General features: G+C 39.2%; 1 protein-coding gene across 1 annotated transcript in view; it reads left to right on the top strand.

Moving 5' to 3' along the window:
* LOC126473538 (protein fuzzy) overlaps nt 1-19,506 on the top strand; it is a 173,998-nt gene that overhangs the window by 73,880 nt on the left and 80,612 nt on the right. The window contains exon 5 of the mRNA XM_050100652.1: nt 17,733-17,933. Coding sequence (XP_049956609.1) covers nt 17,733-17,933 — 201 coding nt within the window. The remainder of the gene's footprint in view (nt 1-17,732; nt 17,934-19,506) is intronic.

Genomic DNA, 19,506 nt, shown 5'->3' with positions numbered 1-19,506 from the left:
TTGGGGAAAAGATAATGATTCATATATTACTTTGAGGGTATGGCTATAGTTTAGGAATGTGAAAGAATCATGAGAATTACAGAAAGTAAAACAATTGGTTTTCAATCAATATTTGTTAAGAAAATAACCTACACCTACGTACAAACATACACATAACCACAGTCTCTGGCAGCTCAAGCCAGACTCAGCAACTCTGCTATATGTTGAGCAGTAACTATCCTTTTCATAATATTGTTACATTCCATCCTGGATTTTCCATTGTTTGATCTGTCAGATTGTCTTTTGTTGTTGTTTTGAATACAACCTGAACTCTACAGTCTTTGCAAAAAAACAGCAAGGCATAGTGAAAGAAAGCATAAGAATAAATGGAGCACGAGTAGCGATATTGGTTTGTGTATCTTTTAGATCATATAACCCAATTGAAAAACATCAAAGGATAACAGACAACATGTTTAATCATGTGTGGTAGCAAAGAAAGTAGGGATGAAGCTCATGGAAACTTGAGCTTGCTACTCTGACATGTCATCAGATGGCACTTGGGCATACATGGCACTTGGAATCACAAAAGGCTTGGACACCCAGAAAACATTCGTACTGATAACATATTGCTGTTGTGCTTTTCAATCTGAAGACTGATTTGATGCAGCTCTCCATGCTAGTCATCCGAGTGCAAGCCTCTTCATCTCCGAATAACTACTGCAGCCAATTCTCAATTGAACCTGCTTACTGTATTCATCATTTGGTCTCTCTCTGCAGTTTTTACACCCCCCACCCCCCTCCTCTTGTACTTCTCTCCATTACCAAATTGATGACTCGTTGATGACTTGAGACACATCCTATCAGTTATCCCTTCTTTTAGTCTGATTACATCTTAAATTCCTTTTTTCCACAATTTGATTCCGTATGTCTTCAATTAGTAACTTGGTCTATCCATCTAATCTTCATCATTATTTGAGCACCATATTTCAAAACCTTCTGTTTTTATTGTTTTCAGAACTGCTTATTGTCCATGTTTCACTTTCATAGAAGTCTACACAACAGAGAAATATCTTCAAAAAAGACTTCCTAACACTTAAATTTGTACAAGGGTGGTTTGGTAAGTCTGGTAAATTGTAACAAAAGAATGGAAACAATTTTGTTGTGCTTTCATGATTGGTAAACTTGGTTATTCCAAGGATTGCATAAAGAATTTCAACAGTGTGCAGCATACAGTTCATTGTTGACAGCTATCTGAATTGGTCAGTGTGTTGTCTGCTTGTCAAAATGGAGGAAACGTAATTTTATGCTGTCATTAAACATGTTGGTTTGAAGGGTTGGACTGCCACACATATCAAAACAGAATTGTATGAAGTTTATTCAGACTCTGCATCATTGAAAACCATTTACTTTTGGGTTAATGAATTTAAAAGTGATTGGACAAGCACCAAAGACAAAGCATGCTCTGACCATCCCGCTGAAGTCACCACAATGGAAATTATTGACAAAATATAATCTACAGTAATGTAAGAGTGCCAAATAAAAATTTATGAGATTGCTGAGACTGTAGGTGTCTCAACTGAGCGAGCGTATAATGTCCTGCGTGGAGAATTAGCTATGAAGAAGCTGTGTAAGAGCTGGGTGCCACGATAGCTCCCAGTTGATCAAAAGCATATCCAGCACATTTCAACACAATGTCTGGTGGTGTTAATCATGATCTGCAAGACTTTTTGTACCAATTTGTAACTGTTGATGAAACTTGGATCCATAATTATGCACCAGAGTCAAAACAGCAGACAGAACAGTGGACAAAGGCAGGTGATCGTGCACCAAAGAAGGAAAAGATCATTTTGTCAGGTGGTAAGGTGATGGCCACTGTTTTTTTGCGTTTCCAAGGAATAATCCTCATAGATTACCTTGAAAAGGTAAAGCCATATCTGGACCCTATAATGCTTCATTGTTGGATCATTTGAAACTTGAGTTGGGTGAAAAGAGATTGAGATTGGCATGCACTTTCACCATTGTTATGGCTGATGTGTGGGATTGTCTTGGCGAAAAGCACTTTTTTAGTGTTCTTTTGCCAGGATAATGCACCATCACAGACATCAGTGATAACAATGGCGAAAGTGCATGACTTGGGGTTTGAATTGGTTTCTCATCCTCCCTGTTCACCAGAATTAGTGCCAAGTGACTTCTTTCTGTTCCCTAACTTTGGATTGCTGGAAAGATATTTTCATCACATGAGGAAGTGGTAGTTGCAGTCAACGAGAATTTTGCAGAGTTCGCCAAAACCTGTATTTCTGCATGTATGAAAAAGCTGGAGGATCACTGGCCCAAGAGTGTATCCATCAGAGGAGACTATTTTGAGAAGTAATGTGAGTTGTTTATGAAACAAGCATTTTTTCTTGCTTTTTTTTATTGGGCTCATCATATCATTCCCATATTGGGTGTTAATTAATTTTGTTTTTCAGGAGGGATTTTCTTGCTATAACCAGTCTACATATTCTCCACTTTGACCATCATCAGCTATTTTGTTGCCCAAATAGCAAAACTCATCAACTACTTTTTGTGGCTCATTTTCTAATCTAGTTCCTTCAGTGTCACTTGATTTAAACCAACTAGATTTGACTACTTTTGTTCTACTTCTGTTAACATTCATTTTAAACCACCTTTTGAAGCCAGTATCCATTCCGTTAAACTGCCCTTTCAAGTCCTTTACTGCCTCAGGCAGGATTACAATGTCATTGGGAGACCACAAAGCTTTTTATTTCTTCTACCTGAAATTTAATTTCCTTCCCAAATTTCTCCTTGGTTTCTTTTACTGCTTGCTCAATGTGGAGATTAACATTGGGGATAGGCTACAACCCTATCTCACTTGCTTCTCAGTCACTGCTTCCTTTTCATGTCCTTATGTCCTTTAACTGCAGTCTGCTGTCTGTACAAGTGGTACGAGGGTCACTCCAAAAGAAATGCACACTATTTTTTTTAAATCCATCTTTTATTCTACATGTTTGAAAGTTTTACAGTGTGTAGATACATCCTTTAGGAACAATATTTTCATTTCTCCACATAATTTCCATCCCTATCAACTGCCTGACGCCATCTTGGAACCAGCGCCTGTATACCTGCATGGTAAAATTCTGGACCAACCTGTTGGAGCCACTGTTTGGCAGCGTGCACAAGGGAGTCATCATATTCAAACTTTGTTCCACGAAGAGAGTCTTTCAGTTTCCCAAAGAGATTATAATCACATGGAGCCAGGTCAGGACTGTAAGGCAGGTGTTTCAGTGTTTTCCATCCGAGTTTTGTGATCGCTTCCATGGTTTTTTGACTGACATGTGGCCGTGCATTGCCGTGCAGCAGCAAAACATCCTGCTTTTGCCGATGTGGTCAAACACGACTCAGTCGAGCTTGAAGTTTCTTCAGTGTCGCCACATATGCATCAAAGTTTATGGTGATTCCACTTGGCATGATGTCCACAAGCAAGAGTCCTTCGGAACTGAAAAACACCGTAGCCATAACTTTTCCAGCAGAAGGTGCGGTTTTGAATTTTTTTTTCTTGGGTGAATTTGCATGATGCCACTCCATTGATTGCCTCTTCGTCTCTGGCGAAAAATGATGGAGCCATGTTTCATCACCTGTCACAATTCTTCCAAGAAATTCATCTCCACCATTCTCGTACTGTTCCAAAAGTTCGCTGCATGCCATTTTTCTTGTTTCTTTGTGAGCCACTGTCAACATCCTGGGAATCCACCTAGCACAAACCTTTTTTAACGCCAACACTTTCAATATTCTGCAAACACTTCCTTCCCCTATCCCAATGTAGCGTGACAATTCGTTCACTCTGATGCATCTGTCAGCAGTCACCAATTTGTTAACTCTCTGCACATTGTCTGGAGTGTGTGCAGTATGAGGCCTACTGCTGCGAGGACAATCCTCAATATTGCCGTGCCCACTTTCATCACGTAACCTGCTTGCCCACCAACTAACTGTACTGTGAATGACAGCAGCATCTCCAAACACCTTTTTCAACCTCTTGTGGATGTTTCCCACTGTCTCGTTTTCACAGCACAGAAATTCTATGACAGCACGTTGCTTCTGACGAACGTCAAGTGTAGCAGCCATCTTAAAGACGTGCTGTGACAATGCCATTCACGGGAACTGGTTGAACTAAGTTTGAAAACAAGTGGGGAAGGATGTATCTACACACTATAAAACTTTCACACATGCAGAATGAAAACTGTATTTTTACAAAAATAGTGTGCATTTCTTTTGGAGTGACCCTCGCAGATAGCCTTTCACTCCTAGTATGTTGTCTCCACTACCCTCAGAATTCCTGAGAGTGCATTCCTGTCAGCATTGTCAAAAGATTTCTCTAACTTTGCAAGTGCTATGAATGGAGATTTGCCTTTCTTTAGATAAGGCTTAGGATCAGTAACGCTTTGCATGTTCCTAAAGTTCTCCAGAATCCAAACTGGTCTTCCCTGAGATTGGCTTCTAATAAATAATTCATGTCAGTATTTTACAATCATGTCTGCCTCCATTGCTGAGTGATTAGCGCTGCTGACTTCCATGCAGAAGACCCGGATTTGATTCCCGGTACTGCCAGAGATTTTTCTTTGGTGTGAGGACTGGAACGGAGTGCATCAGCGTTATGATACCAACTGATGAGCTACATGACTGAGTAGTAGCAGCTCCAGGTTATGAAAAAGGACAATGGCCAGGAGAGTGATGTACTGATCCCCATCCCCCTACGTACTTCATCAAGTGACACCATCGGCAGATGATGTCTCGGATCTAATTTCTCCAATACTCCGAGCGTTTACCTATATCTTCCCTAGACACTTTCTTGAATAAAGATTTAACTCCTGTGTACTTCAACTTTTTGAGCAAGCATCTCAAAAGATGGTTGAATATAAGAGACAGTGGAGAAGCTGAGATGTTACACCCATTTTGGTTACTTTAATTAGTATCCCAACCCACCATGTGGTTTCTTATTGATAATATTCTTGAAGCATTTGGTTGGGGTGTAGCCTTGTATGGAATGAAAATGGAACAATAAAAACTGCAAACAAGAAGTTAATTTTGAGCCTAGTTGTTGGCAGAAGACCAAATGCACTCATTCTCAAAATCACTTTGGAAAATTTTGAAGGAATGGGAAAATTGGAGGGGGAGACCATTACACTATAGTCGTAGAAGTTACAGATGAAGTGATATTACTCTGTAAATATTATAGAAAGAGTTATTGGAAAATAAAACAAGCCAACTGTGAGAAACACAGTAACATTATATGAGAAAAAGTGAAAGCTACAGCTCCAAAAGTTTCTGTTTGATAATACTGTAAAGAACTACTCATTGCAATCAATGATGGTTCATGCAGCTCTATACCAATACAGAAAATATTAGTCACTGATAGAAGATGTGGAACAGTCTGGCTGAATTCAGAGTGCTCACAGATGGTAGTGAGACGAAGACTAGCGTTGATCTCATATAAAAAGAAACAAATCTTAGAAAATTATCAGTTATGTAAATAAATAAATAAATAAATTCAAGGTTGGACAAACTACTCAACAAACATAAGAAGTATTCATGGATTAGATATATACTATGCATCCCTGTCTTGGGTTCAGAATGGTTTTTTTTGTTGTGGTACAAAAGTCTTTAACATTGCTGACAGATATCAGGGCAGGAAATTGGAAAACCCCATCTCGATCCTTCCTACCAACACCAGCTTTTCTGAACTGCTCAGGTAGGGATCCCTCCTGCAATATACTCTACATTTCTGTAATCCCCCTGGCCTCAGCTTTCGTTAGTCCCTGTACTTCATCCACCTATCCCCTTCCCACACCAGCACTACACAGCCTTCTGTTCCACCAATGCATCCACAGTCTTTTTTTCTCCTTATCTACTTCTCTCCTTTTCCACTATCTAACTTCCTGACTGCAGCAAGCTGCCCTACACTGTCTCCACCATGTCTCTGCATGATCCCACAAGCAGAACTTTATCATCACCCATCCTTACTCAGCTATCCCTACCCCTTGCTATCCCAGACTCCTTACCCCCATCACCTAGATTACTTCTCCCATCATGTGCAGCTGGTTGCAGTCTGACCTCAGTGGCCACAGACAGTGGTCATGTGTGTGTGTGTGTGTGTGTGTGTGTGTGTGTGTGTATATATTTTGTCTACTTTAGATGAAGGTCTTTTCGTGGCCAAAACCCCACATGTTTAGTAGTCTTTTTGTTGTGCCTCTCTGCAACTTAACATCTCCTCTATATTGTTATTAACGCTAAAGTTAGTACAAAACGGGTTTTGACTTTACCAGTATAAAGACATGTTAAGGAGAGCTTCTGTAAAGTTTGGAAGGTAGGAGACGAGGTACTGGCAGAAGTAAAGCTGTGAGTACCGGGCGTGAGTCGTGCTTCGGTAGCTCAGTTGGTAGAGCACTTGCCCGCGAAAGGCAAAGGTCCCGAGCTCAAGTCTCGGTCGGGCACACAGTTTTAATCTGCCAGGAAGTTTCATATCAGCGCACACTCCGCTGCAGAGTGAAAATCTCATTCTGGAAACATTTCCCAGGCTGTGGCTAAGCCATGTCTCCGCAATATCCTTTCTTTCAGGAGTGGTAGTTCTGCAAGTTTCGCAGGAGAGCTTCTGTAAAGTTTGGAAGGTAGGAGACGAGGTACTGGCAGAAGTAAAGCTGTGAGTACCGGGCGTGAGTCGTGCTTCGGTAGCTCAGTTAGTAGAGCACTTGCCCGCGAAAGGCAAAGGTTCCGAGTTCGAGTCTCGGTCGGGCACACAGTTTTAATCTGCCAGGAAGTTTCATATCTGCGCACACTCCGCTGCAGAGTGAAAATCTCGTTCTGGATAAATACATGTTGTGTGTAAAATTACATAAATTGTTAAATGGAATCATTAGATGAAAAGACTTATTAGATGAAAACAGCACCTGAATAATTTAAGAAGTAGATAATTTTCTGTTCCAACTCCGTTAAGACTCTGTTTAATGATAGAATTTATGGTAAATGAAATCAATTAGTTGATTAATGAACATTAGATCCTTTTAATTGTGGTTGTTGATAAAACAATAGGATTTTAGGTACTATTGTCCTTATAATGCGTCGCATCTCGTGGTCGTGCGGTAGCGTTCTCGCTTCCCACGCCCGGGTTCCCGGGTTCGATTCCCGGCGGGGTCAGGGATTTTCTCTACCTCGTGATGGCTGGGTGTTGTGTGCTGTCCTTAGGTTAGTTAGGTTTAGGTAGTTCTAAGTTCTAGGGGACTTATGACCACAGCAGTTGAGTCCCATAGTGCTCAGAGCCCTTTGAGCCCCTTATAATGCGAGCTCTGGGTTTTCTCAGAACATTTGAACTGAATGCCAAAATGGATCCTTAAGATAGGTGAGATATATGATTGCCATGAACTTGTACAGCCCAATTTTGAAATCAGAATATCTGCAGGACTACTGTTATTATTGATTTTAAGCCTTTATTTGTTGTTGTTGTAATGATGTGTTTCATAGTTGTGTGTCAGTGGTATTTAACACATTAATAAATAAGTAAATGAGAGAGAGAAGTGATGTGTGCATCTGGTTGCTTTACTTCCTGAAAGAACTTATATGAGACTGTGGTTCAGCCCTGTTTTGGAGGTCGTGCTTGAATGCTTCTTGTTGCATTGAATAGTTAGTGGGTATTACATTTTTAATAACCAGATGATGACCAAAACCCCTTCTGGAATTATGGAAACACATTATTTCTCATTGTTACAGCCAGCTTAGAAATTTAAAACTGGAAGCAGGCAGAAGGTAAAATAATGCCATAATTACGTGATTACTTAATTTACTCTGCCAAAGGACTCTAAGCCACTACCTTTGGATACATTATTTCTAATAAGTTTTGTTGTTTTTGTGTTGTACTTTTTTGTCTTTGTCTTGGTCTTCTTTGATGGGTGGATGATTTTTGTGTGTGTTGCAGACACATTTTTGAGATTTTGTCCACATACAAAGACATAGTTATTTTTGTTTTAATGGAAATGTTCTTAAAGGACTGTAGGTGCATCTCAACAACAGATTCTGTTTACTGCTTTTATAATTGAATCATATAGCTTTCATATCTATCTAATTTTTTTAATACATTGTTTTTTTTTACATCCTGAAAAGTAACAACTCTGCTGAAAAAATGGCAATCTTACCATATTTTTAGCTATAGTAAAGCTAGAAACTTTATAATGTAAAAATAATAATGTTTTTGTTGTTGTTGTTGTGGTCTTCAGTCCTGAGACTGGTTTGATGCAGCTCTCCATGCACTCTATCCTGTGCAAGCTGCTTCATCTCCCAGTACGTACTGCAGCCTACATCCTTCTGAATCTGCTTAGTGTATTCATCTCTTGGTCTCCCTCTACGGTTTTTACCCTCCACGCTGCCCTCCAGTACTAAATTGGTGATGCCTTGATGCCTCAGAACATGTCCTACCAACTGATCCCTTCTTCTAGTCAAGTTGTGCCACAAACTCCTCTTCTCCCCAATTCTATTCAGTACCTCCTCATTAGTTATGCGATGTACCCATCTAATCTTCAGCATTCTTCTGTAGCACCACATTTTGAAAGCTTCTATTCTCTTCTTGTCTAAACTATTTATTGTCCATGTTTCACTTCCATACATGGCTACACTCCATACAAATACTTTCAGAAACGACTTCCTGACACTTAAATTTACACTCGATGTTAACAAATTTCTCTCTTCAGAAATGCTTTCCTTGACATTGCCAGTCTACATTTTATATACTTTCTACTTCGACCATCATCAGTTATTTTGCTCCCCAAGTAGCAAAACTCCTTTACTGCTTTAAGTGTCTCATTTCCTAATCTAATTCACTCATCATCACCCGACTTAATTCGACTATATTCCATTATCCTCGTTTTGCTTTTGTTGATGTTCATCTTATATCCTCCTTTCAAGACACTGTCCATTCCGTTCAACTGCTTTTCCAAGTCCTTTGCTGTCTCTGACTGGATTACAATGTTATCGGCGAACCTCAAAGTTTTTATTTCTTCTCCATGGATTTTAATACCTACTCTGAATTTTTCTTTTGTTTCCTTTACTGCTTGCTCAGTATACAGATTGAATAACATCGGGGATAGGCTACAACCATGTCTCACTCCTTTCCCAACCACTGCTTACCTTTCATGTCCCTTGACTCTTATGACTGCCATAATAATAATAATAATAATAATAATAACCAGACCTAAGGTCTGAGAAAGGAAAGGTAATAATGATAACAATAAGAATAATAATAATAATAATACTTACATTAATAAAAATTTTAGACAATCTGATTTAAAGTGGTGTGTAATACCATGCTTTTGCATTAGCCTTTACTTACACAAAGAGGTTTTTTAACTTCTTTCATGAGAAGAGGAATATTTGCTCCGTACTAAATGTAAGATTATTTTTCAAAAGCAACATGATTCTTTTACACAAAATATTTTATAATAAAGCATAAAGCTTGACTTCGTAAAATTATCAAGTTTGAGAAACTTTTAAAAACAATTTTGTGCTGCTTTGTGTGGTAAAATTTGAAACACTACAATTTACACGGCATACCTTAGCAGCGAGCGAGGTGGCGCAGTGGTTAGACACTGGACTCGCATTCGGGAGGACGACGGTTCAATCCCGCGTCCGGCCATCCTGATTTAGGTTTTCCGTGATTTCCCTAAATCACTCCAGGCAAATGCCGGGATGGTTCCTCTGAAAGGGCACGGCCGACTTCCTTCCCCATCCTTCCCTAATTCGATGAGACCGATGACCACGCTGTCTGGTCTCTTTCCCCAAACAACCAACCAACCATACCTTAGCAAGCACTACACTGGTAGCATGTTTTATTTCATGACACTTTCCCTGTCAGCTTCTTCCTTCACAGAGGATGCCACTCCAAGTATGTATAGGTTTTGCTGTACACAACCTCGTCCATTTGTTGTTAGTTTTGAAAATGCTGCCTTTAGTTAGAACGATTGATTATTCTTGATTGTTGTTACATCTCATTGTTTGGGAAATGTTTTGGTGGTAGCATATTTAAGACTATTTGGGAAAATAGCACTATGACAAGATTCATTACATAAATAATTCTGTATGTTGCAAACAGCTGAACAATAATCTATTTGACTCTTCTACTACTGATTTAATTGTAACAACACAAACCTTTATTTTTAAAGAGTTGATAAGATTAAATGTGAATGGACAGCAGAAGATGAAGATTATTTGTAGACGTAAGCTGTTGTTGTTGTTGTTGTTGTTGTGGTCTTCAGTCCAGAGACTGGTTTGATGCAGCACTTCGTGCTGCCCTATCCTATGCAAGCCTCTTCATCTCCAAGTAACTCCTGTAACCTACATCCTTCTGAATCTGCTTAGTGTCTTCATCACTTGGTCTACTTCTATGTTTTTTACACTCCACGATTCCCTCCAAAACTTAATTGGTGATCCCTTGATACCTCAGAATATGTCCTACCAACCGGTCCCTTCTTTTAGTCAGGTTGTGTCACAATTTTCTCTTCTCCCCTATTCTATTCAGTACCTCCTCATTAGTTACATGATCTTCAGCATTCTTCTGTAGCACCATATTTCGAAAGCTTCTATTCTCTTCCTGTCTAAACTATTTCTCATCCATGTTTCACTTCCACACATGGCTGTACTTCATACAAATACTTTCAGAAAAGACTTCCTGACACTTAAATCTATACTCAATGTTAACAAATTTCTCTTCTTCGGAAACGCTTTCCTTGTCATTGCCTGTCTACATTTTATATCCTCTCTACTTTGACCATGATCAGTTATTTTGCTCCCCAAATAGCAAAACTTATGCCCGAAGAAGGAGCCACTGACTCTGAAAGCTTGCCAGTTACAACAGTCTTTTATGTGTGTATTCTGCCACCACTTGTTGAGTAGACTTTTTATCTATCCAATTAAATAACTTTGTGGTGTTTGTACTTTGTGTTGTTCATGGCAGAAGGCGAATCCTTGCATTAAGTGGAAATTGTTTTGTCTTCTACATCAGGCAATTTGCAGTTGTTTGCAGTTACTTTATATACGGAATTATCGTACCCATCACTGAGATGGTGTTGATATTTTATTAATTGAATCTCTCCATGCAAAAGGGCCTTAAAAAAATTCTGGATTCTGCAGTATGAGTGCAAAGCTAAGGGAAAAATTACTGTTGTTTATTGACCAATTACAAAAGTCCTTATAGATATTCAAAGAATTTGAAGTATTTTAAGTCCTTTTTGTATGGACCAAAATAGATTTTTATGTTTTCAGTATTTTCTTGGGGAAAAGATAATGATTCATATATTACTTTGAGGGTATGGCTATAGTTTAGGAATGTGAAAGAATCATGAGAATTACAGAAAGTAAAACAATTGGTTTTCAATCAATATTTATTAAGAAAATAATGGAGAAGAAAAAAATGCAATACTGTTTCGAGTTTCTTTAGTCATCTTACTCTTGTGAATCAACAGCTTCACTTTTGTGCCAACATGTAATTTCATGTTAGAATTCTTGATATTCATTAGGTATATAAGTGAGTAATCTAGTAATGTCCTTTATTTATGTTGCTTGTACTGGACTTTTCCCCATGTATGCACAGTTTGTTAGAAAAGTAGAATTTGAAATACACCCAGGTTGAGAAAGCCTGTGTGTTTCATGATATCATCAGTAAACTGGATGTAATTAAACAACCACAGAGTCAGATACTGAATGAAAAATGCAGCATTATGCTGATGCCAAAATGTGCTTTCTTGTCTCATGGTACTGATCTTGGTTCAGTTTCTTCTGATATACAGTTTCTTTTATGAATCATTGGCCACCAGTTTTTGAAATCCAAAATATCTCCTGTTTTCACTTCTCATACTTCAAACTTCATGGAAGTGCTGCTTTCTTTGGCCAGTTTGGTTATTTCATGCGTGGAGTACAGTCAATCATACCGTATAAGGGTGCATTTAGTTGTAGCGAAACCCCAGTAACAGGACAAAAAAGAATCACCTGTGACAGCAAAGAATTGCTCTTTTTTTTCTTTAACTTTGCTAGTGTATATTAAAAGTAGAAGGAGCATTACTAAAGTATGGTTCTTATTCTGTCCTGCACAGTTGTTGGGCAACAAATGTAGCCCTGTAATTTCAACAGGAATGTCCTGCAGTGCAAAACACATAAGTAGTCATCTGGCACAAGTAAAGTGTTTTGTGGACAGGGAAAACTGGTAACTGAATGTTGTGCATAAAATCTGTTGCCAGAGACTATATGTGGGGTTGATCTTCCATTAGAGTTTCAGCTTCTTTTAGCCTTTCCTTGTGCTCTATAATCTCAGCCAATCCACACCTTTTTGCCACATCTTTAAAAAGGGGATTTTGAATCTTAACTTTTAATTCTTCACCCAAGCAGCATGCATCTACCTGAGGTGACCCAAATGGCAAGGAGTAGTTTTCATTGAAAAACAAATCAAAAGTCTTGTTGCTACATTTAACATCAATAAGTTCCTCCTTGAGCATTTTATGAATCAATTTTCTGTTGAGTCTTGTGTCTAAATATGTACTTGTCCTCCAAGAGTAGTGGCTTTCTTTTACTGGTTAGCTGTTTATATGTTCCTTGATAAGTTATCAGATTTTGGGTGACAAAGCGTTTACACTGAGACTTTCCCTCTTTAGTCATGTGTAGTGTGATCTAATATAGACAGCTTTCCCAGTCTTTCCATTCTTTTGTCAGTCATAGCTAGAACAGCCAGAAATGCTTTGTAATGTACCTTCCTTCTGTTGTTGCACAGAATTACATGGGCAGCAAAAACTTTGGTCACTTGTCGAACTGAACCCTCTTTTCTGTGTCAGTGTCGCTGGACGTATGTCTGTGATTGACTGGATATGAATACCTTGTTCATCCTCATAGGGGAGGTCATGAAGCCATACAAAAATAGCTTCCTTTTCATCAGCACTAATGGCTTGAAAGCACTTGAAGCTCTTGCAACTGTGAACATAAAATAATCCAGTCTAGAAACCTATTTAAGCAGTTAACAGGATTGTAATACAGTATATCATATACTACAAACACTAGTAACAGTGTTCAAGAAACTGTCAGGAACATCCAGTATAGTTATGAATTACCTACAGTCAGATGCTTTAATTTTATTAGCTTGGTGCATAAGTTCATAGTGTTTTTGTTTTGCATGTTGGTATGCTGGTTGCTGTGGGTTTATTTATGGATTGTCATTTTTTATTTGTAGCTCACTGGTGCTATGTGAGTTTTACATATTATAATTTTGGTATTTGGAGATAGTGAATTGAGCTGTGGGTGCTATAAAATGGAGTGCCAAGTGGAGATACAGGAACATTTCCAAAATATTCTTCTGTTTGACTTCAGCAGAGTGTTGACAATAGTGGAGGCAGCCAGAAACATTTGCTCTGTGTATGGGGATAATAGCATTGAACAGAGCACAGCAAGAAAATGGTTTTCTTGTTTTAAGGAGGATTGTTTTGACATTAGAGACTTTCCACATTCAGGAAGACCTTTGACATTTGATTAAGATCATTCAAACGCTTTAATCCACAATTATCAACGTCAGTGTACTCAAGAACTGGCAAATGTGATGAACTGTGATCATTACAACCATGGTGTGATGTTTGCATGCAATGTGGAAGTTTCAGAAATTGGGTGTATGGACACCGCATGCTGTAAGGCAAAAACACAAAAATCAGCAGGTGGCCATATGTTCATCTCTGCTTGCTCGTCATGAATTGGCTAGTGAATAACACTGACCATTCATATCCTGTATCATTATTGGCAATGAGAAATGGTGTCTTTATGCTGACATAAGGAAAAGAAAGGAATGGTTGAGCCCAAACAAAGCAGCAACTCCTCTTACAAAGACCTGCATGCATCCACAGAAGATAATGTTATGTACCTGGTGGAACAACAGTGGTGTGGTGTACTATGAATTGGTTCCTTGGGATGTAACCATCACTGCTGACATTTATTGTCAACAACTGAGACATCTTGCAAATGCAGGCCAAGAACGACCTGGAAGACATCGTGAAGTGATGTGACTCCATGATCACACCTGTGCACATTCTGGTAGGCTGACAAAAACTCTATACAGGAGCTGGGTTGGGAAGTCATTTGCACCCAGCTTATTCACTTTATTTTGCACCCTCAGATTTTCATCTTTTCTGATCTCTACCGAGCAACTTTCAAGAAGCTTCTTTTCTGGGAGAAAATGTGCTCCGAACGTGGCTTCACAAGTTCTTCACTTCTGAATTACATGATTTCTACAGTTAGAGAATCAAAAAGTTATTGCAACATTGGCAGACTGTTGTAAATAGTGAAATAGAATACAGTATTGATGACTAGAGTCTTACATGATTTCTACAGTTAGAGAATCAAAAAGTTATTGCAACATTGGCAGACTGTTGTAAATAGTGAAATAGAATACAGTATTGATGACTAAAGTCTCTGTTATATATATCTGTTGTGTTTATTAATCTTATGGAAAAATGCTATGAACTTATGCATGAACCCAATAGCTGGTATGCATTGTACTTTATAGTCAATTCATTCTTGAACTTTTAGTTTCGCTGTTTTTGAAATATTCCTCTTTCCTGTTAAAGGATTGCTTTTCTTTTTTTGCCTGGATACAGTGGGGCCTTCAATCTCTTTCAGAAATAAAACTGAAAATATTATCTACAGAAGAAATGTGTATGTCTACAGTGTACAGTATCAGCTCTTGCCCTCCAACAAATAAATTGTACAGTTTGGCCAGTATATTTTGCACATTAAAGTTAACAGAATTATCCTGAAAGTGTCCAACTTCCGTGCTGAAATGCAATTTCTTAGAAAGAAGGGCTTCAGTCCTGGAGTGAATTCCTTTCTGCATAGAACTCTAAACAAAAAGCTTCAGTTTGTATATTTCCAAGCAGTGGACTAAATACCTTTTTGCTCAGAATGATGGAAATCCCCATAAAGGTATGATTTCCGTCAAAATTTCATTTTGGAAATTTTGTGACTGAAGCCCTTTCTGCGTTTAGCAGTTCAGTTGTGGTTGCTCATATTGTTAGATGTGCGTGAACTTTTATTTGTCTTTCTTAACTATTTAGTCTTTTATGGCAGTGTGCGACTTCACTAACCATTGTGGAGCTGCAGACATAGGCATACTTGCAATCTTTTGTGGTGGTTATTTCCACTTAAAAATAAGTGGATATTGGAGAAAGCTGAATAGGCTTCATTAGTAGAAATTGGTGTGTTTTCACTTTCATATCAGCAGTTGTTATCCTCATTTAAGCAACAAAATTCACCCATTCACCATTAGTGAGTATATGTGTAAACACATGCTTTCCAAGTGTTTATTCAGTTTTTCTTTGGAATTACACATGAATGTAATGTCTCTTAAACAAAAATTTGTGCACATTGTCAGTTTTGTATGTAGATGTGCATTTTGAGAATATATTTTGTGTTTATTTGTACTAAAAACTGGAAATATTCTAAATATGGTGATTACATTTCAGAATACTGTAATATATTTTATACACATTTTGTTGAGAGAATCAGACTGGAGTCAGAAGTGAGTATTTCAGTTGTTATTTAGCATTGTTATGTGATATGAATGAGAATAATACACTGAAGTGCCAAAGAAACATGCACAGGCATGCATATTCAAATACAGAGTTATGAAAATTGGCAGAATACGGCAGTGCAGTCTGCAACACCTATAGAAGACGACAAGTGTCTGGCTCAGTTGTTAGCTGGGTTACTGCTGCTACAATGGCAGGTTATCAAGATTTAAGTAAGTTTGAACATGGTGTTACAGTTGGCGTACGAGTGATGGGACACAGCATCTCCGAGGTAGCGATGAAGTGGGGATTTTCCTGTACAACCATTACACAAGTGTACTGTGAATATCAGGAATCCAGTAAAACATCAAATCTCCAACATCATTTGACTGGAAAAAGATCCTGCAAGAACAGGACCAACGACTACTGAAGAGAATCGTTCAAGGTGACAGAAGTGCAACACTTCCGCAAACTGCTGCAGATTTCAGTGCTAGGTCATCAAAAAGTGTCAGCGTGCGAACCATTTAACGAAACATCATCGATATGGGCTTTTGGAGCTGAAGGGCCACTCATGTACGCTTGGTGACTGCACGACACAAAGCTTAACGCCTCACCTGGGCCTGTCAACACCGACATTCCACTGTTGATAACTGGAAACGTGTTGCCTGGTTGGATAAGTCTCATTTCAAATTGTATCATGTGGGTGGACATGGACATGTATAGGTATGGAGACAACCTCATCAACCTATGGACCCTACGTGTCAGTAGGGGACTTTTCAAGCTGGTAGAGGGTCTGTAATGGTGTGGGGTGTGTGCAGTTGGGTGATATGGGACCCTTGATATGACTCTGACAGGTGACACATACATAAGCATCCTGTCTGATCACCTGCATCCATTAATGTCCGTTGTGCATTCCGACAGACTTCAGCAATTCCAGCAGGACAATGTGACACCTCAAATGTCTAAAATTGCTGCATGGCTCCAGGAACATTCTTCTGAGTTGAAACACTTCCTCTGGCCACCAAACTCCCCAGGCATGAACATTATTGAGCATATCTGGGATGACTTGCAATGTGCTGTTCAGAAGAGATCTCCACCCCTCATAGTCTTATGGAGTTATGGATTCGTGGTGTGAATTCCCTCCAGCACTACTTCAGACGTTAGTCGACTCCATGCCAAGTCACGTTGCGCCACTTCTGCGTGCTCATGGGGGCCCTACACGATTTTAGGCAGGCGTACCAATTTCTTTGGCTGTTCAGTGTATATTCAGCAATGGAAAGTCCAGGTTGGAATATAAGCAATTTTATGAAAAGGGTAGATTGCTACTCATCATAAAGATTACCTGTTGAGTTGCAGATGAGCACAACTAGGAGACTGTTACACTTTGATCTTTTAGCCAAAACCTTCTTCAGAAAGGAAAATATGCACACATTCACACGAGCAAGTACACATCATGCACACATGACCACTATCTCCGGCTGCTCCAGACAGAAAGCAGCTGTGTTGTGTCAGATGGAAGCAGCAATCCAGAGTGGTCTGGGGAAGGGGAGGGATAACACAGTACTGGTGGAGGGAGAGAAGTCGATGCAGCCTGACAGTGTGTAGAGCGACTAGATGGTGTTAGGACAAGGCTGCCAGTTGTATTTTCAGGAGGCTGTGGGGAAGGGAGGGGGGGGGGGGGGGGACGGGAGTCGAAAAGGAGAGGATCAGAGAAGGGGAAAAGACCAGTGGGTAAATTGGCAGAGAGCGGTGCACAATGAGGGTGTGGGGATGTGAATTGGGAGGAGGTGGTAGTGCAGTGAGGGCAGAAACTGTTGGGTGAAGGCAGAGGGGACAGTAGGTTATTGTAGGTTGAGACCAGGATGATTTATGGTGCGAAGAATGTGTTGGAAGGACGACTCCCATCTGTGCAGTTCAGAAAAGCTAGTGGTGGCAGGGAGAATCGAGATGGCCCAGGTTGTGAAGCTGCCATTGAAATCAAACATGTTAAGTTCAGCTGCATGTTGTGCCACAGAGCGGTATACTTTGCTCTTGGCCTCAGTTTGGTGGTGGCCATTCATCCTGGTGTTCCTGAAAGATCTGTGTATTATGAATGGTGTAGAGAGATTTTAAATAGTGAAGATTAATAGCAGTATTTTAACCTTATGTGAGTTTTTGTACCTTAATAAACAGCTTTGATTTCAGGGAATTTTAGATGCCTTCTGTGAGTGTGTCGGTTCCTCCTATGGAGTTCTCATGATTCGTGGTTGTGTGTCAGTTGCCACATCCAGTTGGTGGTCATTGGCACCAGTAGAAAGGCAGTTGCTGGTTCTTCTGCTGCAGTGTGGTAATGAACATACTGTGGCTCATGATGTTCCAGTCTTCCTGCCAGTTAAAAGTCCACATGTAAGTATATGCTTCAGCTGTGTACTGAATGCACCCATTCTACACACAATCTGTCACTATGCGTGGTGGTATTCTGCTACCATTCACTGACTATTAAATACATAATGGCTGTTCCTGTTAGCTGTACTTTCACCTTTAAGTGATATATGCATTTATTGTTACCAGTTGTCTGGCATACTAGAGCTTGACAACTTCTGGTGACTGGAGTATGAGATATAATAGAGAATCTAGTCTCACTGGAGCATTTCTTTGGTCAAACTAGTTCTTTACAAGAAAACTGAAAAATCTAATGGCTTGTTAAATACATTTGGTGATTCCTCACACAGTGCACAATTCATTCACATTGATTTTGATGTCTGTATTATTAGGCGAAGGAATAAGAAAAAGAAAGATTATCCTATATTAGTATACTACAGCCCACTAATTTTGTAAGGATCAGGATGAGCAAGTATTACACTTGAATTACTTCAAATGTCTATAGGCTCACAATAATTTCAATTTATTTCTTTTTAGTACTTCATTAGATAAGGTGTGAAACTTAGCTTACCCTTTTCTCACATGATAGGCTGTGAAGGATGAAGGGCAACAGGCTGGTTCCATGTTCCTAGATTTCCTTAAAGTTTTTGACATGGTGCCTTATTGAAGACTGTTAACGAAGGAACAACCATATGAAATAGATTCCCAAATATGTGAGTGGCTTGAAGATTTCTTAAGTAATAGAACCCAGTATATGTCCTCGATAGCTAGTTTTCATCAGAAGTGTGCCCCAAGGAAGCGTGACAGGACTGCTCTTATTCTCTGTGTACATAAACTAGTAAGCCCAGCAATGCTTCACAATTGCTAAAAATGTATGAAAATTGGGTGTACATCCTAATCTCTCTCTCTCTCTCTCTCTCTCTCTCTCTCTCTCTATCCATCTCCTCCTCCTCCTCCTCCTCCTCCTCCTCCTCTCTATGTCCATCTTGTGTTTCCTACTTTCTAGTCCATCCCCCCCCCCCCTCCCCCCCTCTCTCTGGCTACCTTCCTTTGCCCTCTCACTCTTACTTTGAGCCTTGGTAACTGGTGTTACAAATGAAACCTTGATCCGGAATTGAAATCACTAAAAAAGGATTGGTTGGTATAATTGATATACAGAGTATGAGTGAGATCTCTCCAAGTGCTAGATCTGTGAGGATGGTACCTTCAGTGACAGTATTTGGCATGTTATTAATCTGTAAATGGGTATGATTATAAAGTTTCAGATGATTTATATTCTGTAGTAGTATTCTAATCATAAACCAATAAGCCATAAACACAGCTTTTCTGTTTTCTGTTGGAACCAACTACAGAGAATAAAACAAAACAGCACATTGCTGTTTATACATATTTTGTTTAAAAATGTACATAAGGGAAATGGATATATACAGGAGAAACAATCTGTCTATTGGTTTCAATGCCTTGGTATTGTAGTTAAAATTGACTGGAAGAAAGAAGACTAAACCATACATTTCCAAAGCACAGCACAGCACTGCAATTTCTTTTAACAGAAAACCTGTTCATTCTTCTTTAAAACTGTATAAAGCCTATGCATGTC

Source organism: Schistocerca serialis, chromosome 4 (assembly GCF_023864345.2).
Source record: "Schistocerca serialis cubense isolate TAMUIC-IGC-003099 chromosome 4, iqSchSeri2.2, whole genome shotgun sequence".
NCBI lineage: Eukaryota > Metazoa > Arthropoda > Insecta > Orthoptera > Acrididae > Schistocerca > Schistocerca serialis.
This window is presented reverse-complemented; position numbering and strand designations above follow the sequence as displayed.